The 24,899-nt window shown below is 43.9% G+C and overlaps 1 protein-coding gene across 1 annotated transcript; it reads left to right on the top strand.

Annotated features, from left to right (window-relative positions):
- The first annotated feature begins 3,033 nt into the window (after positions 1-3,033).
- Positions 3,034-24,090, top strand: LOC106586345 (voltage-dependent calcium channel gamma-4 subunit). Its single transcript, XM_014173537.3, has 4 exons — positions 3,034-3,571; positions 19,309-19,392; positions 22,566-22,706; positions 22,893-24,090. The coding sequence occupies exons 1-4, from the start codon at positions 3,355-3,357 to the stop codon at positions 23,447-23,449; spliced, it is 999 nt and encodes a 332-aa protein (XP_014029012.1). The 5' UTR covers positions 3,034-3,354; the 3' UTR covers positions 23,450-24,090.
- Positions 24,091-24,899: the final 809 nt, after the last annotated feature.

Genomic DNA, 24,899 nt, shown 5'->3' with positions numbered 1-24,899 from the left:
GAGGAGTGGCTTCTGTTTGGCCGCTCTACCATAAAGGCCTGATTGGTGGAGTGCTGCAGAGATGGTTGTCCTTCTGGAAGGTTCTCCCATCTCCACAGAGGAACTCTAGAGCTCTGTCAGTGACCATTGCGTTCTTAGTCACCTCCCTGACCAAGGCCCTTCTCCCCTGATTGCTCAGTTTGGCCTGGGCAGCCAGCTCTAGGAAGAGACTTAGTGGTTCCAAACTTCTTCCATTTAAGAATGATCGAGGCCACTTTGTTCTTGGGGGACCTTCAAAGCTGCAGACATTTGTTCATACCCTTCCCCAGATCTGTGCCTCGACACAATCCTGTCTCGGAGCTCTACAGACAATTCTTCGACCTCATGGCTTGGTTTTTGCTCTGACATGCACTGTCAACTGTGGGACCTTATGAATGCAGGTGTGTGCCTTTCCAAATCATGTCCAATTTAATTTACCACAGGTGGACTCCAAACACATTGTAGGAACATCTCAAGGATGATCAATGGAAACAGGATGCACCTGAGCTCAATTTCGAGTCTCATAGCAAAGAGTCTGAATACTTATGTAAATAAAATAAAAAAATGTTTTTCTTTTGTCATTATGTGGTATTGTGTGTAGATGAATGAGGGGAATTTAATCCATTTTAGAATAAAGCTGTATCGCAAACAAAATGTGGAAAAAGTCAAGTGGTCTGAATACTTTTCGAATGCACTATACATTTGTATGCAACACGTCATACGAATACCAAGGAGGCCTACCACTGAGACAGATGGCATCCATGCCATTTCAGTTCAAGCTCATTGCCGACCAGCATAATCCCCTTGGAGGGGGTCACGCAGATTGTCTCTAATATTGCTGTCTCTGCGAGTTCAAGATGCCACAGACTAGAAGTAATGAAAATAAAATTTTGTTGCAACGTGCAACACATATATGAAAGATGTGTCTTCATTGACACTTGGCAAAAACATCCCTTTCTTAATTTCCCTCTTCTTTGTCTCACACATTGCATTTGTGTATTTTCTGGTCTTTGTCTTTCCCTCGGTGCAATAAAAAGCTATTAAGAGGAAAGTGACGAACTAACACAAACCAGAAGGCTTTCTCTGCTGCTCTATGATCCAAAACTATAATCATACTTTGATAAACCAACTAACATACTTACAATGAGAAAACAACCCAACCCTGACTACATTCATTTCCTATCTAAACAACACTGACATGTCTCCCACTGTAATGTCTCCCCACAGAGGATGTCTCCACTCTCATTCACTGGAGCAGTTCAGGATATGATTCAACCCCTTCAAGTGGCCCATTTCTCTCACACACACACACACACAGGAAGTGAATCAGAGTGCGGCTGGGGGGCTTTCTTTCAAAGGGATGGGACAGAAACGGCAGCGAGCTAGCCAACTCCAGCAGGTTCTCTCTCTGTGTGTCTGTGAAAGGGAAACGCTCTGCGTGGACCACAGCTGAACCAGCTAAAGCCCGGACCTTAAAGGGGCTGTTCAACCATTGAAATTACAGTTAAGATGGACATAACTTTCAAAATTGGTCTAAAGTCTGCAGGCTACAATTCCAATAAATGGGAGTTGGAGGTTTGATGACAAGCTTAAAATTCAGGCGTGAATTATCAACACTTTTTTTGTGAATTAATCTGAAATTTTGGGGTGAAATTATGGTCATTTTCTGACCATTTCTACACTGAAGAAAAATATGAACGCAACTTGTAAAGTGTTGGTACCGTGTTTCATGAGCTGAAATAAAAGATGCCGGAAATGTTCCATATACACAAAAACTTAATTTAACTCAAATTTTGTGCAAAAACTGGTTTACATCCCTGTTAGTGAGCATTTTTCATTTGCCAAGATAATCCATCCACCTGACAGCTGTGGCATATCAAGAAGCTGATTAAACAGCAGGATCATTACACAGGTGCACCTTGTGCTGGGGACAATAAAAGGCCACTCTAAAATGTGCAGTTTTGTCACACAACACAATGCCATAGATGTCTCAAGTTTTTAAGGAGTGTTCAATTGGCATGCTGACTGCAGGAATGTCCACCAGAGTAGTTGCCAGAGAATTGAATGTTCCTTTCTCTACCATAAGCTGCCTCCAACATCGTTTTACAGAATTTGGCAGTATGTCCAACCGGACTCACAACCACAGACCACGTGCATGGCGTCGTGTTGGCGAGCGGTTTGCTGATGTTCACGTTGTGAACGGAGTGCTCCATGGTGGCGGTGGGGATATGGTATGGGCAGGCAAAAGCTACTGACAACGAACACAATTGCATATTTTTTCAATGGCAATTTGAATGCACAGAGATACCGGGACGAGATCCTGAGGCCCATTGTAGTGCCATTCATCCGCTGCCATCACCTCATGTTTCAGCATGATAATGCGCGGCCACACGTTGTAAAGATCCGTACACAATTCCTGGAACATTTCCCAGTTCATGTCCCAGACATGTCACCCATTGAGCGCGTTTGGGATGCTCTGGATTGACGTGTAGGACAGCATGTTCCAGTTCCCGCCAATATCTAGCAACTTCCCACAGACATTGAAGAGGAGTGGGACAACTCTCCACAGGCCACAATCAACAGCCTGATCAACTTTATGCAAAGGAGATGTGTTGTGCTGCATGAGGCAAATGGTGGTCACACCAGATACTGGCTGGTTTTCTGATCCACACCCCTAAATATGTTTTAAAGGTATATGTGACTAACAGATGCATATCTGTATTCCCAGTCATGTGAAATTCATAGATAGGGGCCTATTTAATGTATTTCAATTGACTGATTTCCTTCTATGAACTGTAATTCAGTAAAATCTTAGAAATTGTTGCATGTTGCGTTAATATTTTTGTTCAGTATATTTTCATATACCTTGTTTGATATCAGTTGTTATATTGAATCTTTCTGATGCCGACTCGAGACCCATCATTGTCGTCTCTCATTGGTTAGCTGAATAGAAGGTGTGGTCTTGCTAGAAGATGTTGCGCTCTTTGGCAAATTCATTCATTTGAGTAGCGAAAGCAATTCCCACATCGAAAAACACAATTTCATTCTTGGGGGTGGAAAACGTCAAGAAACGTGCAAGTTTATAAAATTCAACCTGTGGAGGGAGGAATCAACGACTTCTGCGATGTGAACTTTGGGGAATTAAATCCATGAGAAGCGTGAAAAGGAAAAAGCTACTGAACTTAACCATTAAGAAGCACTCCAGTTTAAGTTTACATTAAAGTGATGTTCTAGAAAAAAGAAACAGCCATATTCTGCCGCACCAATTCGCCATATGGTTAGAGCGCGTGCCTCTTTAGTGTGTTTATAGCCCGTTGTGGATTATTATGAGGCGTCATGGCGTGGTGTGACCGTGGGTGTCAGATACTGCTGACCATTGTGGGCGCTTTTGCAGCTTTCAGTCTGATGACAATAGCTATTGGGACCGACTACTGGCTCTATTCTCGGGCGTACATATGTAACGCCACCAATGTCACCACGGACGACATGCAACCCAAGAAAACTAGAGGCGACCTGACGCACTCCGGACTGTGGCGGATTTGTTGTATAGAAGGTACTTTGTCAGCTTTCTGGTCTATTATTTAGAGTTTTCTTCTTTTGGTTAATTTAGGAAAGTTTCTGATGTATGAATCATTGAATACTCTGTGTGTTGGGGGCGTTTGGGGAAAAACATAGGTGACAAAACCTTTTCTACACTGAAATAAACTGTCCATGCACAGAGTGAAAAGTTGTTAGGGCGTTTGATAGAAGCTGGTGTAGGCTACTCGTGCGTGCACGCTCAGTAATTGTGGGCGCGTTATACCATTATGTATCCCTGTGCGTAATGCAATGTATTAGGCCTACTTTATATTTTTGCGTCGGATATGACGTGGCCTCGTTACCATATAGTGTACATGCATAATGCACGGCTGTATGGAAATGTGCAATAGAACTAATTCATAGCCTACTCAACCCGTTTATAATCAATGGCTGTTACTTTTAGGAGTGCAAAACTACGAGTTTAACTTCAGACTGTTTAGATGCGCTTCTCCAAACGGCGGTTCTTTGTCCATCCAGTTCAGTGTATGTGATGTTGTTGCTTGGCAACTACACCTAAGCCATTGCTATGGAAACATGAGTGAGATTTAGAAATAGTTATCTGCAAATAGGGTTAACTTTAATCAAATTCAAAGCATGTATGTTTTTCCACCAACACGAGATGGAACGAATATGTAAGTTACTTTCTCGTTTTAACATAAGAGCTGGGTTGGGCTTTGCTAAGAGAGTTGCACAGCAATGAAAGATTCAGTCAACTTCATTTCTAATGTCTACCCATTTGAGCCAGGTGCTGAGAATTGTATCTATCAAAATACATCTTAATCAATACGATCCATTGAAGTAGCCAGTAGCCAGCTCTTCCAGATTACTTGCGTCATTGTTAGGCGAAATCAACCACGTTAATAAATATGCAGCAGCTAACCGCTGTAGTGTTGCGACTGGGAAATTATTCTCTAGCGAACTGCAAGCGAACTGTAGTGCACTTGCGTAAATTGGCCTGGGGAAAGATGGACACTTCCACTTATCATTTCGATTATCAAACCTTGCTATATGATACAAAACTGATTTGTTAGATAAATATTACTTGTTATTTCTTCTGTAGGTTAGCAAGTGAATTATTGAATAAAACTCGTTTCTACAAAGTCGAATCAAGTGCGCATGAAAATCGAGCCGGCTGATTTGGTGCTGTCCATTGTGCGTGGTGCTGAAACGTGTCTTCACATAGTGCAGCGGAAAGCGATGACTCCCTTGAGAGAATACTAACGCAACTGGAGAAGACCATTTCAACTTCCACAGTCAATATGTTTTGAGTAACAGCATAAATTACAAGCTACAGACAGCTAAATTAAATTATTCAGTGGCAAAGAAGAATACTAACACACAGAGAGATAGAGAGAGCGAGGAAGAGGGCGAGAAAAGTCAAGGTTGACAAAAAATACAAGTCTCAATCATTGCTATTCCATGCATGTCCACAGCTAGGCAACACAATGTCAAGTGGCAACATTACCCACTATCCTCTTTCCCTTTCTCCACCCTCTCTACTTTTCTCCAACCCCTAACATGTATGTAGCGAACTATAAGTTACCAAATTGGCCTCACACTGCTCATCTCTTCAACGAAGTGTTCCAAATGGAAAGCTCTTTATTTAGTGCCTTGTAAAACAAAATGTTCTTAGCTGCGGGAGAGCACAGGGGAGGCTTTTAAGACGCGCACGGAACAACTTGAGTCTTGTTCCCAGCTCGCCTTAAATCAAACAAGAACTCCCACTTAACCAGCGCTTCCCTCCTGTGTCTCTCTCTCTGTGTCGACGGGAAACGAGATGACGCACTTCAAAGAGAGAGAGAGTGAGAGCGAAAGAGACAAAGTGGGAGGGGTCTTATTTACTTCCTTCTAAGTAGATAAGACACATGTTGAATGACTGTCAATCTCTCTTTCAGATGGGTTCTTTCTTTGTGTTATTGAATGGCTTTTGATTTTGAGTAGCTATTGTTGCTTTCCAGACTGAATAAGAAAGGCTGCTTGATGATAATGAGGATGATGCATGGGTCTTGTTGGGTGTTTTGCTCGGTGAGGTAATTGTTGAATGATGTTTGCAGTAAGCAAAGGGGCGTCGTGAGAGACTGTTTATAGCTAGCAAAACACATTTTGGGGGTTTAAAATCATTGGGTTGTGTGTGTACGCAGGTCTACGCGCACACCCGCCAGTCCCCGTATGAAAACATGAGTAAGATGTCAAAGGGCTCCTCTGACATGTAGGCATGAAATGTGCTTCTTGGGCACCAGGAGGAGGTTGCCATGGCACTGCTATGCTGAGTAATAAAGGATGAACTGTTGTCTCGCAGGCAGACAGACTGAGTTTCCACTAGTTACCACAGGCAAAGTCAAAATTGTCTATATCGTAAAAATTCATGAAAATATTGTTTTTTATTTTTGGTCTTAATTTAAGCTTAGGTTAGGCATACGGTTAGTAGTGTGGTTATGGTTAGATTTAAAATCACATTTTAAGAAGAGAAATTGTAGAATTAAGCAGGGTATTTGACTTTGTGGCTGTGATAACTAGTGATGACTGACAGACGGGAGAGAAACGCCCCTGCTCTACCCTACTTCTCTCTGTTAGCGCTTTCTGCACATCTCCATCAGTTAAAAAACCTCTTAGCGCACGGATCCTGCTAGCGGGAACAAATTCCGGTGAACTGGCAGAGCGCCAAATTCAAAATAAAAGAATCATAACATTAAACATTCATGAAAATACAAGTGTCTTACATGGTTCAAAAGCTTAGAATCTTGGTAATCGAACTGCGTTGTCAGATTTCAAAAAGGCTTTACAGCGAAAGCATAGCATTCGATTGTCTGAGGACAGCGCCTTACATTAACATATTTTCCAAACCAGCACAGGCGTCACAAAATCAGAAATAGCGATAAAATAAATCACTTACTTTTGAAGATCTTCCTCTGTTTGCAATCCCAAGGGTCCCAGCTACACAATGAATGGTCATTTTGTTCGATAAAGTCCTTCTTTATATCCCAAAAACGCCGTTTAGTTGGCGCCATTGAATTCAATAATCCACTCCTTCAACATGCATACAAAGGATTCCAAAATGTTACCAGCAAAGTTCGTCCCAACAAGTAAAACTGTTTTGTATTAATCTTCAGGTTGTCTAATATCTAAATAAATGATAATATTTAATACGGAGAATACTATGTTCAATAGCAAAGGAAAAGAACGAAGAGCGCTCCCTCGTTCACGCGCGCAAAAAGACTACTTTTGCCTTGGCGCTCACCTTGGAAAGACTACAAATACTTCTTCATTTAAAAAAAAACAAGCCTAAAACCTTGTATAAAGACTGTTGATATCTAGTGGAAGCCATAGAAACTGCAATCTGGGAGGCGGAAATTAGATCTTTCAATAGCATTGCATTGGAAGTCATTGGGAGCTCAAAAAAAAAACGAATTCTGAATGGATTTTCCTCCGGTTTTTGCCTGCCATATCAGTTCTGTTATACTCACAGACATTATTTTAACAGTGTTTTCTATCCAATTATACCAATGATATGCATATCCTAGCTTCTGGGCCTGAGTAACAGGCAGTTTACTTTGGGCACGTCAGAGAGGCGGAAAATCAGTAAACTAGACCGTGCGCTGAGAGGTTAAAAAAATAAAAATGCCTCCCGAGTGGCACAGAGGTTTAAGGCACAGCATCACAGTGCTTGAAGGGTTACTACAGCCCCGAGTTCGATCCCAGGCTGTATCACAGCTGGCTGTGACCGGGAGACCCATGAGGCAGCCCTGCCTCGTCCAGGTTAGGGGAGGGTTTGGCCGGCCGGGATTTCCTTGTTCCATCGCGCTCTAGCTACTCCTTGTGGCAGGCCGGGCGCCAGCAAGCGGACTTCAGTCACCAGTTGTACAGTGTTTCCTGCGGCTGGCTTCTGGGTTAAGCGAGCAGTGTGTCAAGAAGCAGTGCGACTTGGCAGGGTCATGTTTCGGAGGATGCCTGGCTCTCGACTGTCGCCTCTCCCGAGTCCGTACAGGAGTTGCAGCGATGGGACAATACTAACTACCAATTTGGGGAGAAAAGGGGGTAAAAGTACAAAAAAATAAAACAAATGAAATCTAGCCGTGATGCGAGCTGGGGTCGGCAGACACTGAGGAATCTTTTGTTGTTATATATAGTGAAAGCGGAGCACATCGACAGTCATGCTTGCACCTTTATGTCGCTGAAAATCCTGTCTCACATTTGATATAATTTCATAAACCATGTCGCGGGCCATTTAAAACTACTAATGGGCCACTGATTGTTGTTTTGATAAACTACTTTGTTCAGTCATGTTACCTATCTAGCTAGCTAAACATCCTGGTAACTTGACCAATAGTCTATGCACAAATGTGGATTGCACAGGAAGAATGGAAAAGGAATAGATAGCCCACTCAAAGGAATGTGCTTCAAAAGGTAAGATGCATATGCCTAATATAAATAATTCAAAACTATATCTTAATCAAAAATCTATATTTTTCCTGTGTTCCTTCAATTATTTTCTGAGTTGGGAGCAGTGTGCGTGTGTTTGTGTGTGTGAGTGCGAGTGAACGAGTGAGTGAGACCTTGAGTCCATAATAGATTCAGAGTACTGCCCTGTATCCAACGCTACAGCGTACATCAGAACCAATGCTAATTATATCTCCCTCTAAATCTCCTGGGTAAATCATGACTCTGTATGCTTAGCTGATACGCACATAGACACTTCTATAGGCCGAGCGATACCTCCTTAGGGTTTTGTTAGAACATTGGGCTACAATTCATGTCAAGAGAGAGTGATGTGAGTCTGTGTGTGTAAGAGAGAGAGGGAGTAAGTGAAAGAGAGAAGGTGTGTGAGGGAGGTAGAGTAAGTATGTGTGAAATATACAACGTAAAGTTATCTGAAGAGTAAGTTAAAGATGGTTTCATAGTGTGTTTCCCCCTTACTGCCACAATGATATGCAGATCAATATGCATTTATATTCCGGACCTTACTACATTCCTCCTGCTAAATGACAGGTAGGCCTTTGGATATGAGGAAATCAGCTATTTTCTGCAGTAGGGATAGTCTATTCTATACTGAACAAAAATATCAATGCAACATGTAAAGTGTTGGTCCCATGTTTCATGAGCTGAAATAAAAGACCCCATAAATGTTCCATGCACACAAAAGCTTATTTCTCTCAATTTGTGCACACATTTGTTTACATCACTGTTAGTGAGAATTTGTCCTTTGTCAAGATAATCCATCCACCTGACAGGTGCACAGCATGATCAGTACATAGGTGCACCTTGTGCTGGAGACAATAAAAGGCCACTAAAATGTGCAGTTTTGTCACAACAATGCCACAGATGTCTTAAGTTGAGTGAGCATGCAATTGACATGCTGACTGCAGGAATGTCCAGCAGAGCTGTTGCCAGATAATTGAATGTTCATTTCTCTACCATAAGCCGCCTCCAATGTTGTTTTTGAGAATTTGGCAGTACGTCCAACCAGCCTCACAACCGCAGACCACGTGTAACCATGCCACCCCAGGACCTCCACATCCGGCTTCTTCAACTGAGGGATTGTCTGCGACCAGCCACCTGGACAGCTGATGAAACTGTGGGTTTGCACACCTGAAGAATTTCTGCACAAACTGTCAGAAACCGTCTCAGCAAAGTTAATCTGCGTGCTCGTAGTCCTCACCAGGGTCCGTACCTGACTGCAGTTCGACGTCGTAACAGACTTCAGTGGGCAAATGCTCACCTTCGATGACCACTGGCACGCTGGAGAAGTGTGCTCTTCATAGATGAAAATTGGTTTCAACTGTACCAGGCAGATGGTAGAACACATGGCGTCGTCTGGGCAAGTGGTTTGCTGATGTCAACGTTGTGAACAGAGTGCTTCAGGGTGGTGGTGGGGTTATGGTATGGGCGGGTATAAGCTATGGACAATGAACACAATGGCATTTTATCGTGGGCCCCCCGGCACCCGAACATCCAGGTGTCTGGCCAGGTTAAGTTTTTTCTTTAAGGAATCCCCAAGGTCGATCTGATGCCTTCCAGCTAATATGGAGACCAAGGGGGAGTGCACTTCACTTGCCAAGTGGGAGAGCTGAGGGGTCCGGGCACAGGTAAAGGTGAAAGAAGTCCTACTGTCCATGTGTCGACGGTGGTGGAGCAGACAGGACCATCCAGGGATGGCTCTCTTCCAGGATCGTCTCACCCTGTTGGTTGCCATGTGCCCATACCGTGTCCGTCTGTTGTTAGGTCCTAGGTATTTCAACAGGCAAAACGACAGAGTTACTCCCTTCCTGGATCCTCACTCTAAATTGATTGCCGTGTATCAGCGCCTAGCTGGTCTGTCATAGCGTTCTTGGTGTCAGGCAAAAACCATCGAGGGCCGTTCCCTTCCAGATCTCAGCATCTCAGTCGGTTGCCATGTGTCCATACCAAGTTGGTCCGTCATTGAGTCATGAGTGTTTGAGTAGACAAAAACCCAGGCGGCAAGGTCCTCTCTACGGTTGTCAAGCATCCGCACTCAGTACTTTGTCCTTCATCCTAGTAGGTGCGTACTTAGTTTAGGATCAGGCACAAACCATAGAGGGCCATTCCCTTCCAGGATCCTAGCTTCTCAGTCGGTTGTCATGCATCCACCCCAAGTACTCAGTCCTTCATACTCAGTGGTTCAGACGGCAAGAATTAATGGGGCAAATCCCTTCCAGGATCCTGGTGTTCCCTTAGGGTGTCATGTTTAACCAGTGAGTTTTCCGTTGTTAAGTTGGTAGGTCTTTTCATAGTCGTCCAGCGTGAGGCCGGGGGTCCGCCGGTCTTCCAAGGTCATGGTGTTGAATCCTCTTCCCCGCCAAACTGCATCTGGAACCCCCTCTAGGTGCCAAGGTCCCGGGGACCTGCAGACGCGCCACGCAATCCCCAAAGCCCATTTCACCAACACTCCATCGGAGACATCCCATGCCACCAGCCATTCTTGGGCAAACTCTAAAGAGGCAGCAGGCTGGCACTGTCCGGGTAGCTCTGCCGGGTGAAGGTGTATCGTTGGCCGCTAGTCTACCCCTCATACTCCTAGGGCACTCTCATCTGGCTCCAAGGTGCAGAGGTGGCAGGTTCGCTCGAGGACTTAAAGATGGGGAAGAATCACCGTCCAGTCTCATGGGCCACTGGATAATTACTTCCAATACTGTAGTTTGCGCCCTCATGTTTGGATTTGGATGGCCCTAGTTGCTTTAGGGAAGGCCAGGTGCACCAGCGAGAGGACCGAAGGTTGCAGGAGTGTTAGTCCTCTCAGTCCGGTGAGGGTGTTGGTGGGTTGTAGAGTTGTCTTTTCATAGGTTGGCGAGTAGGTGGGTGGGTGAGTAGGTGGAAGGGTAGGGTAGGTGAGTAGATGTTGTGTTGAAATGTAGGAGGGTTATCACCTCAGTGTGTTTTTTTGTTGTTCCCTCTGTGGCTAATGACAAAAGGGCTCTGCTGTTGTGTCTAGGGTTGCAAAGGGTCGGAAACTTTCTGGTGAATTTCCGGAATTTTTTGGAATATTTTCCATGGGAAGTTAAGCCCGGGAATTTTGGGAATTTTTCTTAAATCCATCAATAAAGTTAGCTTATAACAGTGAACCTTTTTTGTGGCTTATACATAAGGCATTGTGGCATATTTTGGTTAAACTATCCCCAATTCAATGGAATTGCAACCCTCTGCATGCATAGTACATTCTTCCATCACATGTGCAGTGCACTCTTCCGTCACATGTACAGCTGATTCTCAAGCTCTTACACACTAATGAGATCCTATTGAGCCCGCACTACTACACTGTCTGAGCCAAAGACTACATGTTTTCTGGTAAGTTTTGATTACAATGCTGGGTGGGGTGAATATATTTTATATGACATACATTATTTTTTGTTAACTAGTAAATAGTAGCCTACAGCAAAGTGTGTTTAAATCATTTCTAACTTGTTAACAATTTCTGCTAGTTAGTTTTTTCTACCTTGTGGGTTTTAGCTTGCTCGAGCCAGCTAACTGAGTGTTAATTCACCTGTTTCCATACATGTTTCATTTTAAAACATTTATCTTATAAAGGAGTTGTATAATCCAACTGCTTAACTATTTATCTGTACATGGAATTGTATTTGGGTTTTTTTACTCATTTTTTTCTAATCTTTACAGGAAAATGCCACGGGCCTTATCTGATGTGTGGAGACATTTCACTGCAGCTAATGTAAAAGCTATTTTTTTTTTTTTTACTGTGCCAAATAATATGTGAAGAATGCAACAAAGATGCAGAATCATCTGACCAAGCGCATAAAGTTCCCTCAGCGCTCACAACCTCTGACAAAATTCCCTCTACTTCTATTCGAGGTGAAAATGATGAATCAGACACCTTATCCATAGCAACAGCTCATGGGCCTCCTGGAATCAGATTTTTTTTTTTTACTCAATCGAGGAATGTAGTCAGAGAAATGCTGATGAATGTCTTGCTCAAGCTGTGTAAATCAACTTGTTCACCTCTGATGCTCACAGGCAATGTGTATTGGAAGAGATTTCTGAATGTTCTTCGCCCAGCATACACCCCTCCAACCAGACATGCTTTATCTACTCATTTGCTGGATGCAGAGTTCAAGTGAAAGTCAAGCAAATCATAGAGAAAGCAAACTGTATTGCAACCATCTCTGATGGGTGGTCGAATGTTCATGGGCAAGGAATAATTAACTACATCATCTCCACCCCTCAACCAGTGTCTACAAGAGCACAGACACGAGGGACAGACACACCGGTCTCAACATTGCAGATGAGCTGAAGGCAGTCATCAATGACCTTGGACCACAGAAGGTATTTGCACTGGTGACAGACAATGCTGCGAACATGAAGGCTGCTTGGTCTAAAGTGGAGGAGTCCTACCCTCACATCACACCCATTGGCTGTGCTGCTCATGCATTGAATCTGCTCCTCAAGGACATCATGGCACTGAAAACAATTAATACACTCTACAAGAGAGCCAAGGAAATGGTTAGGTGTGTGAAGTGTCATCAAGTTATAGCAGCAATCTACCTCACCAAGCAAAGTGAGAAGAATAAGAGCACCACATTGAAGCTGCCCAGCAACACCCGTTGGGGTGGTGTTGTCATCGTGTCTCCTGGAGGGGAAGGACTCTCTCCAAGAAATGACATATCGTAGTCTGCCGATATGGACAGCACCATCAAGAGGATCCTCATGGGTGATGTATTTTGGGAGAGTGGTAAGCAGCCTGAAACTCCTGAAACCTATACTGTGAGGGAAAAAAATATTTGAACCCCTGCTGATATTGTACGTTTGCCCACTGACAAAGAAATGATCAGTTTATAATTTTAATGGTAAGTTTATTTGAACAGTGAGAGACAGAATAACAAAAATAAAATCCAGAAAAACGTGTGATGGTTTTGTTGGATGGCGTCCTAATGTGTTGAGTGGAATGGGTTGGTTGGGATGACAGAGACGTAGATGGCGACGGAAGAGGAGTCATAACCGAGTTGGTATTAGGGGGTTCCGGAGTTGTAGAGAGATTTTTTTGGTGGGTCCCTGGGGTGTAGTGTGGGTGTCCGGTTGGGTTAACCAATGTTGCTGGATTTAAGGTGTCGTTGTGGTGTGGTCCGTTTTTCGGTGGTGTTCCAGTGATGTCCTGAGATTGCAGGAGGGCTGACTGTGGGATCCTTCAAAGTGGGGAGGCCATCTCCCTTAGCTGCGAGCAGGTTGATCGTCCACTCTATCCCTTGTCTGGTTCCAGAGTTACGAGTGGGTCTTGGTCTGTAGGGTACCAGACCAGTACCTTCGGTATTTTGAGGCCGTGGTCTGTCTTAGCCTCATCTCCTTCTTCCCCAGTGGTTGAGAGGAAAGGATTGAGATTTGGCTATTCCCCTTGTTCCTGCTGAGTTCCCACCCATTCCACCCTGGTCTGGGCATGGTCGGGTTGGGAAGGCTCAGAAGCCACCTTCACTTCCTCAGTCTCCTCCCGTACAGTCACCCTGGTCAGGGCATGATCTGAACTGGGATCGGGTCATGTTCCTCATCGGAAGCCCTCCCTGTGCCACCATGGACTGGGTATGGCCGGGTCTTTGGGGTTCCGGGGGATGATGGAGAGGGCCTGTCGCCGTGGTAAGGTCTTTGTTCCTGTCCTGTGTTGTGTGGTGAGCCAATCTAGGACTAACAGACTGTCTGTTAGTCCTGGAGTGTGGTGATGGGCTTCCTTCCTCTGATGAGGCTCTCTGTGTATTAATGTCTTAGATGAGTGTTGCTGTCGCTACCCTCAGCCGTGCTGCCCGTTATGTTACAGGTGAGAGGAGGGTTGAAGCGGCTGTGGTCCTGTGTAGGCCAACTGCCGTGAAGGCTGGGGAGTGAGACCTGGATGTCCTCGAATGTTCTAGTAGTGGACTACTGAGTTGTTTCTGTGCCCATCTGGTACCTAAGCACCATGCCTCCTTCCTATCGGTGCAGGAGGTGTAGCTGCCGAGGGAGGAGTACATCCTTTCCTCCTCCGTGCTGTAGTGTCTTTCCAACACCTCATGGTTGCGTCTCATCAATAGAGTTGAGGCGAGGGATAGTTCCTCTATGGTGTCATCCGTTGCCCCTGAAGGGGTGAAGAGAGAGATCAATTCTCTCGCCTTTCGTTGGTACCCCGGTGGTAGGGGGCCGCCTGAGAGATATTGGCTGATCGTCTCCAGATGGTGTCGGGCTCTGATGAGCTAAGAGATGATCCTCGCTGTAGTGTTGACGCTGGGGTGGAAGGAGGATGAGGGGTTGCTTCCCGGTCTGACCTTGCTGTGATTCGGGTCTGCCGTAGGGAGAACGCCCTTGATGGTGCTCCTGGTGTCGTGGCTCCCTGATCCCTTTAGGGGGAGTGGGGAGGGGGAGGAGATGGCTTGTGAAGCGTCCGAGGTCCCTGTAGTAGAAGGAGTGGTGGTCATGGTGGTCTCTGTGTGGTGTCATCCCAGACTGCTCGTGGTACGGGGTCTAGTACCACCTCTGGAGGCATCACTATAGCGGTACCGGACCGGGGATCGGTCCGCCCGTCGCTGAGTGGGCTGCTCTATAGAGTAAGGTGGATCTTTCCAACCAGTTGGGTGTCTAGTGGTCGTATTAGGGCGGGGATGGAGTCCCAGCATGTGTTGGTGCTCCGTCCTGTTCTTGTTACGATGGACGTTGGGGTCAGTGGTGCCATACTGGTGCCAGAGTGTCCAGTCGGGTTCCGCTGTGTTGGTTGTCCTTGGTCTTCCTGTGTAGTTGGAGTGTCTGTTGTAGGTTGTCTCGTGGTGGTATCTGCCCGTACCAAAGGGGGTCCGTTGACCCGTGTTGGTGTCGTTGGGTGGGGAGCGGTGGTAGCACACGGACTGTGGAGTAGGTGTCCTCAGTTGAGTGGTGTGTTGACCGGGAGGAGCTTCCGGTGTTCTGTCGGTTCTTCTGCCCTGATGGGTGCTGAATCGGGTAGAGGTCCAATTATTCATTGATTGTGTGACGTTCCGGAGATGAGACGTGGTTGCTGGCTGGAAAATGTTTCCGGTGGCCCGTCGGTGCGTCTCCTTTTATAGGAGGTAGAGGGTCTGAAGGATCATCTCCTTTTATAGGAGGCAGAGGGTCTGAAGGATCGTCGTTGACCAGGTAAAGCATCTGGTTGTCCTTCGTAGCGTCTTCGGGATTCAGAGGTAGACGTAGAAGTGCCTGTGTTCCTTATGCTGGGCATGGAGGTCGTTGAAGTCCTGATCGGTAGTCGTTGTGTTATCGTTCTTTCGTTGGTATCTTTTTTTTGTCAGTCTCCTGGAAGTACTTCGACCAAGGGGTGCTGAGACTGAACATATGCTCTTCTTTTATAGAGAGAAGGGGCGTGGTCTAATAGGTGTCGAGGATTCCTATTGGTGCATGATGTGTTCATGCACTGAGCATGTGAGGTGTATGGCCAATTCGTCCAATCAGAATGCAGTATCCATAGTGGCTAGTTTGGGATATCAATGTCATCTGGAGATCCGGTGGTATAGGGATCCTGCGTTATTGAGATGGAGGGCCTGTTCCATTGATTACAATGGTGAAGGCTTGTAACGTTGTTCCCTACGGGAAATTGCATTGGAGTGTGCGCCCTTACCTTGGGTGCTGTTTCCGTTGTGGACCAATGATTGGTCCAGGAGGTAAGAGTGCCACTGCGTGTGATTAAAGTGAGCCCTTGGTGGAGTTCCTGTGTGTTCCATTGACCTGTGTGTTAGTGTTAGGGAGCGGTGGGCTTATCCTCTATTCTTTTAAGTGCCAATTGCCTGTTCCAAGGGTGGCAGGTCCGGGAGGTGTCAGAGGTAATGGTATACCCCAGGGGGGTTGGAGCCAGCCCATGTAGATGTTTTTCTGAGGTGTTTTGTGGTCCCACCATCATGTTGAAGTCAGGTGACTAGCTGTCTTTCTCTCTCTCTCTCCCATTGACTTGTATGGTGCGTTGGGCTCTGGTTATACTCTTTTGATTTAGATTTTGGGTGTAGGCCTTTCCTATGCCCAAGGGGTGTTTGGGGCGGTGGTTTGCCATGTTAGGTAGGTGCCCAGACCAGGGGGTCCGTTTTGGAAGTGTTTTGAAGGTCTTAGGATGTCTGTAAAGTTAGGCATCTATGTTATTGATTTTCCGTAGACTTCATTGTAACGGTAGAGAGCGATGGGCTCTTGTGCTCTGTTGGCCTTGGTTCATCGTGAGTGTGGGTTAGGGTCCTGGGGCTATAGGAGGTAGAAGTATCCTATGTTGGGGTTATAACCAGCCCAGAGTTTTGTTCCTGTGAGGTGTTTTTCTATTTTTACAATGCTGTTGAAGTTGGGTGACTGTGTCACCGTTGTCCCATGGGCTATGTAATGTGTTAGAGAGAAGTGCACTCCAGCTGTGTTCTGTTGGTTTTAAATTGGAGTGTGGGCCGCTTTTGGGCCCATGGGATGTCTGGGGCAGTGGCCCACAATGTGGGGGTTGTGGCCAGACCAGGGGGTCTAGTTTGGAGGCGTTTTAGAGGTCTCTCAATCTCTTTCAAGTTGGGTGTCCTGGTTGTAGCTTTCTCATTGATTTCCATTGTGACAGTGGAGACTGTTTGGTGGTAGTTGCTCCAAACCGCAAAATGCTTACGAGCCCTTTCCCAACAATGCAGAGTTAAAAAGTAAGAACATTTGCAAATAAAAATATCAATAGTAACACTATAAATAACAATCATTTTGCTATATACAAGGAGTCCACTCTGGTACCAAGTCAATGTGCAGGGGTATTTATTATTTTAACATTTATTTAACTAGGCAAGTCAGTTAAGAACAAATTCTTATTTACGGCCGTCCAAACCCTAACCCAGACGACGCTGGGCCAATTCTGCGGCGCCCTATGGGACTCCAATCACGGCCGGTTGTGATACAGCCCGGAATCGAACCAGGGTCTGCAGTGACGCCTCTAGCACTGAGATGCAGTGACTTAGACCGCTGTGCCACTTGGGAGCAAATTAGGTAGTGGTAGTTGAGGTAATGCGTAGATGTAGGTTGGGGTAAAAGTGACTATGTAATCAGGATAGATAACAAAGTAGTAGCAGCGTTTGCGGAGAGTGTGTTTTGTGTGTGGGTGTGTTTTGTGTGTGTGTGTCAGTGTAAGTGTAAGTATGTGTGAATATGTGGGTAGAGTCCAGTGAGTGTGCATAGAGTCAGTGTAAAACAGTCAGTGTAAAAAAGGGTCAATGCCATAGTCCGGGTAGCCATTGAAGTCACTGATTGTCCATAGATTCCACTCCCCTGGTGTCTTGAATCAGTTCCTGATTAGAGGGGAAGAATAAAAATCTGCAGTGTCTTGGAGATACCAATCATACAAATATAGAATCACCACACACAGACCAATAAACCACTTAAAAGACATGTTTACATTACTATCTTGTCTCATAAATGATTGATATCTGTTTTAGAGTGAATTTAGTCCAAGCGTGAAGTAAGTCCTTGTTCATACGCACACTTGACTTGAGTTCCCAACCTCTGGTTGAGGCAGCAATTTCAGTGGAAAGTGAGAAACGTTTCAATATTCATGTCACCGCCATGTTTTATTCTCTTAAAAAGTGCAGAGAAGATTTTCTTAACCAAGAGTCAAACTCTTTGAATGGAAGGTGCCTTCAGGCTGAAGAACATCAGAACTCTTTTGTGGGTGTGCAGACTGACTTTCCTGTCCTCAGTTGGTTTCAAATATGGGGGTGAAACTAAGCTTGATACATCTAGGAGACCTAGGTCTACCTAAATCATCCATAATCTGATATAAATTTAATGTGAGAAGTCAGTTATGCAGTGCATGTGACCTTATGGCAGACATTGTTCTCTCAAGAGTTCAGGCTAAGATTGATCACCTGCTTGGACTGGCTGACCAATGTTCATAGATAGTGACCTAAACGACAATATATATTTTTTTTTACAAAACGGGTATATCAAATGAAAAGTGTCTTAACAAACACAGGAAACCCCTTCCGGGATGGGAGGCTACTCAATTTACCTCTCATTCGACCATTGCCTGTCAATCACTTGTACCTACCTGTAAGCAAGGGCTGGAACCAGTTCAGGGAACAGAACAGAAAATAGCAACACATTTGTAGTAACAGAATCAGAACCAGGAACGAAAGTGATCGATACTGCTCCGGAACAGAACCGTTATTTTAAAAGCATGGGAACCAGTTAATAACATTATTTTATAGCTTCTAATCCCAAGCCATAAGACTGCTGAACAATTAATCAAATGGTCACCTAAAATATTTGCATTGACACCCCCGTCTTTTGTTTTTACACTGCTGCTACTCGCTGTTTATTATCTACGCATAATCCCTTTACTCCTACCAACATGTAAGAATTACTTTGACTAACCTGTAGCCCCGCACATTGACTCGGTACCGGTACCCCTCATTATTGTTGTTTTATTGTGTTATTAATTTTAAATAGTTTTATTTAGTTCATGTAGTAAATATTTTCTTAACACTATTTTCTTAAAACTTTTGGGGTTTGAACCGGTTCAAAACTTTATTTTGCATGTTAGAACAGTGGAACAGAATGAAAAAAATATATGGCTCTGTTATGGACCGGAAATTATGTATTCTAGTGGTTAGTGTACCACAGTTAGACAGTCCATAACAGAACCATAACTTTTTTTCGTTCTGTTCCACTGTTCTAACCTGCAAAATAAAGTTTTGAACCGGTTCGAACCCCAAAAGTTGCTCAGGTTTCTTGGCCCAAGCAAGTCTCTTCATCTTATTGGTGTCCTTTAGTAGTGGTTTCTTTGCAGCAATTCGACCATGAAGGCCTGATTCACGTAGTCTCCTCTGAACAGTTAATGTTGAGATGTGTCTATTACTTGAACTCTGTGAAGCATTTATTTGGGCTGCAATTTTTAGGGCTGGTAAACTCTAATGAACTTATTCTTTGCTGCAGAGGCAACTCCGGGTCTTAATTTCCTGCGGCGGTCCTCATGTTTCATCATAGCGTTTGATGGTTTTTGCGACTGCACTTGAAGAAACTTCTTCAAACAAATTTTCCGCATTGACTGACCTTCATGTCTTAAAGTAATGATGGACTGTCGTTTCTCTTTGCTTATTTGAGCTGTTCTTGCCATTATATGGATTTGGTCTTGGTACTGTATAAAAATCATTAGCCATGTTTCAAATGTCCACTAACCTGCATGAGCTAGAATCAACTTCTCGGCCCTTCTGTGTGAAGTATGCACTCTTTTATAACAGACTTTCTGTGGTTCTTTTGACTCCACAGGGATCAACAAAGGAAGCTGTCTTCGGATCAATCACTTCCCAGAAGATAACAACTATGACACAGACAGCTCGGAATACATCTTACGTAAGTGCTTGTCTCCTGCCACCACATCCAGATGTACTTTCATCCTTTATCATCGTGTGTAAAGCACACAATGCCCATAGATACTCAGTGGTAGCCAGTGGACAAGGGGTGCTTTATCTGTCATAACTCCCTTGGCCCTGGCCCATAGGAGCATGATGTCATGACAGTAATTGGAGCTATGAAGAGAGAGACAGATGGCGTAAGTGCTGGGTTTATATAGAGCCGTCAGTGGTGAAAAAAGTACCCCATTTTCATACTTAAGTAAAAGTACGTAAATAGAAAATGTAAATAGAAAATGACTCAAGTAAAAGTGAAAGTCACCCAGTAAAATAATACTTGAGCAAGTCTAAAAGTATTTGGTTTTAAATATACTGTACGTAAGTATCAAAAGTAAATAGAAATTGCTAACATATACTTAAGTATCAAAAGTAAAAGTATAAATAATTTGTAATTCCTTATATTAAGCAAACCAGATGGCACAATTTTTTTGTACAGATAGCCAGGGGCACACTCCAACGTTGACATAATTTAGGGAGTCCACCAGATCAGATGCAGTAGGGATTAGAGGTCGACCGATTATGATTTTTCAACGCCGATACCGATTATTGGAGGACCAAAAAAAGCCAATACCGATTAATCGGACGATTTTGTTTATTTATTTGTAATAATGACAATTACAACAATACTGAATGAACACTTATTTTAATTTAATATAATACATCAATAAAATCAATTTAGCCTCAAATAAATAATGAAACATGTTCAATTTGGTTGAAATAATGCAAAAACAAAGTGTTGGAGAAGAAAGTAAAAGTGCAATATGTGCCATGTAAAAAAGCTAACGTTTAAGTTCCTTGCTCAGAACATGAGAACATATGAAAGCTGGTGGTTCCTTTTAACATGAGTCTTCAATATTCCCAGGTAAGAAGTTTTAGGTTGTAGTTATTATAGGAATTATAGGACTATTTCTCTCTATACCATTTGTATTTCATATACCTTTGACTATTGGATGTTCTTATAGGCACTTTAGTATTGCCAGTAACAGTATAGCTTCCGTCCCTCTCCTCGCCCCTACCTGAGCTCGAACCAGGAACACATCGACAACAGCCACCCTCGAAGCATCGTTACCCATCGCTCCACAAAAGCCGCAGCCCTTGCAGAGCAAGGGGAACAACTACTCCAAGTCTCAGAGCGAGTGACGTCACCGATTGAAACGCTATTAGCGCGCACCCCGCTAACTAGCTAGCCATTTCACACCGGTTACACCAGCCTAATCTCGGGAGTTAGGCTTGAAGTCATAAACAGCTCAATGCTTGAAGCACAGCGAAGAGCTGCTGGCAAACGCACGAATGTGCTGTTTGAATGAATGCTTATGAGCCTGCTGCTGCCTACCATCGCTCAGTCAGACTGCTCTATCAAATATCAAATTATAGACTTAATTATAACATAATAACACACAGAAATACGAGCCTTTGGTCATTAATATGATCGAATCCAGAAACTATCATTTCGAAAACAAAACGTTTATTCTTTCAGTGAAATACGGAACCGTTCCGTATTTTATCTAACGGGTGACATCCCTAAGTCTAAATATTGCTGTTACATTGTACAACCTTCAATGTTATGTCATAATTATGTACAATTCTGGCAAATTAATTACGGTCTTTGTTAGGAATAAATGGACTTCACACAGTTCGCAACGAGCCAGGCGGCCCAAACTGCTGCATATACCCGGACTGCTTGCACGGAACGCAAGAGAAGTGACACAATTTCACTAGTTATAAGAAATTCATGTTAGCAGGCAATATTAACTAAATAAGCAGGCTTAAAAATGTATACTTGTGTATTGATTTTAAAGAAAGGAATTGATGTTTATGGTTAGGTACACATTGGTGCAACAACAGTGCTTTTTTTGCGAATGCGCTTGTTAAATCATCACCCGTTTGGCGAAGTAGGCTGTGATTCGATGAGAAATTAACAGGCACCGCATCGATTATATGCAACGCAGGACACGCTAGATAAACTAGTAATATCATCAACCAACTAGTGATTATGTTAAGATTGATTGTTTTTTATAAGATAAGTTTAATGCTAGCTAGTAACTTACCTTGGCTTCTTGCTGCCCTCGCGTAACAGGTAGTCAGCCTGCCACGCAGGCTCCTCGTGGAGTGCAATGTAAGGCAGGTGGTTAGAGCGTTGGACTAGTAACCGGAAGGTTGCAAAAACTAATCCCCGAGCTGACAAGGTAAAAATCTGTCGTTCTGCCCCTGAACAAGGCAGTTAACCCACCGTTCCTAGGCCATCATTGAAAATAAGAATGTGTTCTTAACTGACTTGCCTAGTTAAATAAAGGTGTAAAAAAAAATATTAATAAAAAATGTAACGGTGTCCAAAAAAATACAGATTACCGGTCGTTATGAAAACTTGAAATCGGCCCTAGTTAATCGGCCATTCCGATTAATCGGTCGACCTCTAGTAGGGATGACCAATTTTCTCTTGATACGTGTGTGAATTGGACCAGTTCCCTGTCCTGCTAAGCATTAAAAATGTAACAAGTACTTTTGGGTGCCAGGGAAAATGTATGGAGTTAAAGTAACTGTTGTCCAAAATATATTTAGTAAAGTAAAGCACAGATACCCCAAAAAACGACTTAAGTAGTACTTTAAAGTATTTTCACTTAAGTACTTTACACCACTGAGAGCTGTGTTTAAGAGTGGCGTGAGTAAGCAGAGGGTGTCTCCAGTATGACTGTTAGAGGGTGTGCTAACCGCTGTTAGCCCTCGCCTGCTGTGCATTGGCAACACCCTTACAAAAATACATTTCTAAAACAATGCTAAGAACTAAGAAAAAAGGGCTTGTGTCATAGTTTTATTTTTAACTTGAAAACTGTGTGTTAGTGATGATACCAAAAATGTCTAGTACTTTACATGTGTTGGCTACATGCATGTAATGCAATAGCAGACAAAATGGTGCATTAACAATAATGCTAAAAGTACTAGCACAGTTCTATGTACATCCATAATGCAATAACAGCAGAAAATGTACAGAGATAGTTAGTGACGATGCTAAACGTGCTAATGCTGAAACATGCTAATCATCCAAAACATACTAATGTTGTAGTCATGCTAACGTTGTAAACATGCTAACCATCCTAACTGCTGTGTACTATACAGGTATAGTGCGGGCCTCCAGCCTCTTCCCCATCCTGAGCAACATTTTTTTGTTGCTGGGAGGACTGTGTGTCGGGGCTGGGAGGATCTACAGCAGTAGGAACAACATCCTGCTCAGCGCCGGCATCCTGTTTGTGGCTGCAGGTAGGTGACGTCACACAGCTATTAAAAATATTTCAATGGCGGCGATTCCGTGCATATTTAGCATTGCCTTGGAGTAGACATTACCCACATAGATGTTTACATATACTGTATATACTTTTGAAAACACTAAGCTGCTGTATGGGCAAGGCACTACATTTCTACCTCTTTCTCTATGTATCTCCTCAGGTCTAAGCAACATCATTGGCATCATCGTCTACATCTCCAGTAATGCCGGTGACCCCAGCGACAAGAAGGACGAGGACAATAAGGGCAGCTATGGATACGGCTGGTCTTTCTACTTCGGAGCTCTGTCCTTCATCGTGGCTGAGTCCGTCGGCGTTCTCGCTGTCAACATCTACATCGAGAAGAACAAGGAGACGCGGTGCCGGACAAGGCGTGAGTTCATCAAGACCACCTCGTCCACCTCGCCCTACTCCCGTATCCCTAGTTACCGTTACCGGCGGCGACGGTCCCGTTCCAGTTCCCGCTCCACCGACCCGTCCCGAGAGACCTCACCTGCAGGGGTTAAGATGGGAGGAGGAGGGGGAGAAGGCGTAGGAAGTGGAGCAAGCTTTGGGATGCCCATGGGTGGGATCTCCATGTACGCCCTCAGTAGGGACACTATGAAAAGTGGGATAGCTGGGTACTGTAGTCCAGAGCGTGACTCAAGCTTCCTGCAGGTCCACAAATGCTTCCAGAAAGATCTGAAGGAGGGTGTCAACAGGAGAACGACTCCCGTATGAGAGTTGGAATGCGTCTCTGAACTTGGTAGGATACAGGAGACTTCACTAAACTGTAAAGGAAACAGTTGGACAACACAGGACCTGGGATCATTGTTGCAACTACAATACACAGACCATCTTCCATGTTGAAAGGTCATAGTTCATATGATGGAGTGTGCTCTTTTCTTTGGTATAACAAATTGCCGTCTGTCTTCGTTTGAATGTGGAGGAGAAATGGACGCTGTTGGATTATTCCCGAAAACCTTTGGTGAAGCTACTATAAGTCCATTTACAAAGACTACAGAAACCCAGACCTTTAGAAGCAATGCTTCTGTGATACACGATAAAAAAAAGTATGTGTTTTGCATATCCCTCAACAAATGGTAGTCATATCTTGTTGTTTTGATGTTGTCAAGTGATAAAACTCACTGGAGGGGTTTGATTTTGCCACTGTAACTGGTGCTATACACTTTCAACACACTTTGAATATTCTGATTACACTCTTAGAAGAAAGGGTTCCAAAATAGTTTTGGGCTGTAGAACCCTTTTTGCTTTTGGGTTCCATGTAGAACAGGTTCCATACTGAACAAAAATATAAACGCAACATGTAAAGTGTTGGTCCCATGTTTCATGAGCTGAAATAAAAGATCCCAGAAATGTTACATATGCACAAAAATCTTATTTCTCTAAAATGTTGTGCACAAATATGTTTACATCCCTATTAGTGAACATTTATCCTTTGCCAAGATAATCCCAAAATAATCCATCCACCTGACAGGTGTGGCATATGAAGAAGCTGATTAAACAGCATGATCATTACACAGGCACACCTTGTGCTGGGCACAAGAAAAGGCCACTCTAAAATGTGCAGTTTTGTCAAACAACACAATGCCACAGATGTCTCAGGTTTTGAGGGAGCGTGCAATTGGCGTGCTGACTGCAGGAATGTCCCCCAGAAAATTGAATGTTAATTTCTCTACCATAAGCCGCCTCCAATGTTGTTTTAGAGAATTTGGCAGTACGTCCAACTGGCCTCATAACTGCAGACCACATCTAACCTCGCCAGCCCATGACCTCCACATCCGGCTTCTTCACCTGCGGGATCGTCTGAGACCAGCCATCCAGACAGCTGATGAAACTGAGTATTTCTGTCTGTAATAAAGCCCTTTTGTGGGGAAAAACGAATTATAATTGGCTAGGCCTGGCTCCCCAGTTGTTGGGTCTATACCCTCCCCGGCCAACCCATGCCTGTGCACCAGTCATGTGAAATCCATAGATTAGGGCCTAATGAATTTATTTAAATTCACTGATTTGCTTAAATGAACTGTAACTCAGTAAAATCATTGAAATTGTTGCATGTTGCATTTATATTTTTAATCAGTATACATTAAACCCAAAAAGGGTTATTCAAAGGGTTCACATATGGGGACAGCTGAAGAACCCTTTTCGGTCCTAGATAGCAAATCTTCTT

The sequence above is a fragment of the Salmo salar genome, chromosome 02 (assembly GCF_965601325.2).
Source record: "Salmo salar chromosome 02, fSalSal1, whole genome shotgun sequence".
Classification (NCBI taxonomy): domain Eukaryota; kingdom Metazoa; phylum Chordata; class Actinopteri; order Salmoniformes; family Salmonidae; genus Salmo; species Salmo salar.
This window is presented reverse-complemented; position numbering and strand designations above follow the sequence as displayed.

What these genes read in the sequence shown, in the direction of transcription:
- LOC106586345 (XM_014173537.3), top strand. Translation starts at nt 3,355, where the DNA reads ATGGCGTGGTGTGACCGTGGGTGTCAGATACTGCTGACCATTGTGGGC. An exon ending in GCGGATTTGTTGTATAGAAG is followed by an intron (nt 3,572 to 19,308) that starts GTACTTTGTCAG and finishes TTGACTCCACAG; the next exon opens with GGATCAACAAAGGAAGCTGT. An exon ending in CATCCTGTTTGTGGCTGCAG is followed by an intron (nt 22,707 to 22,892) that starts GTAGGTGACGTC and finishes GTATCTCCTCAG; the next exon opens with GTCTAAGCAACATCATTGGC.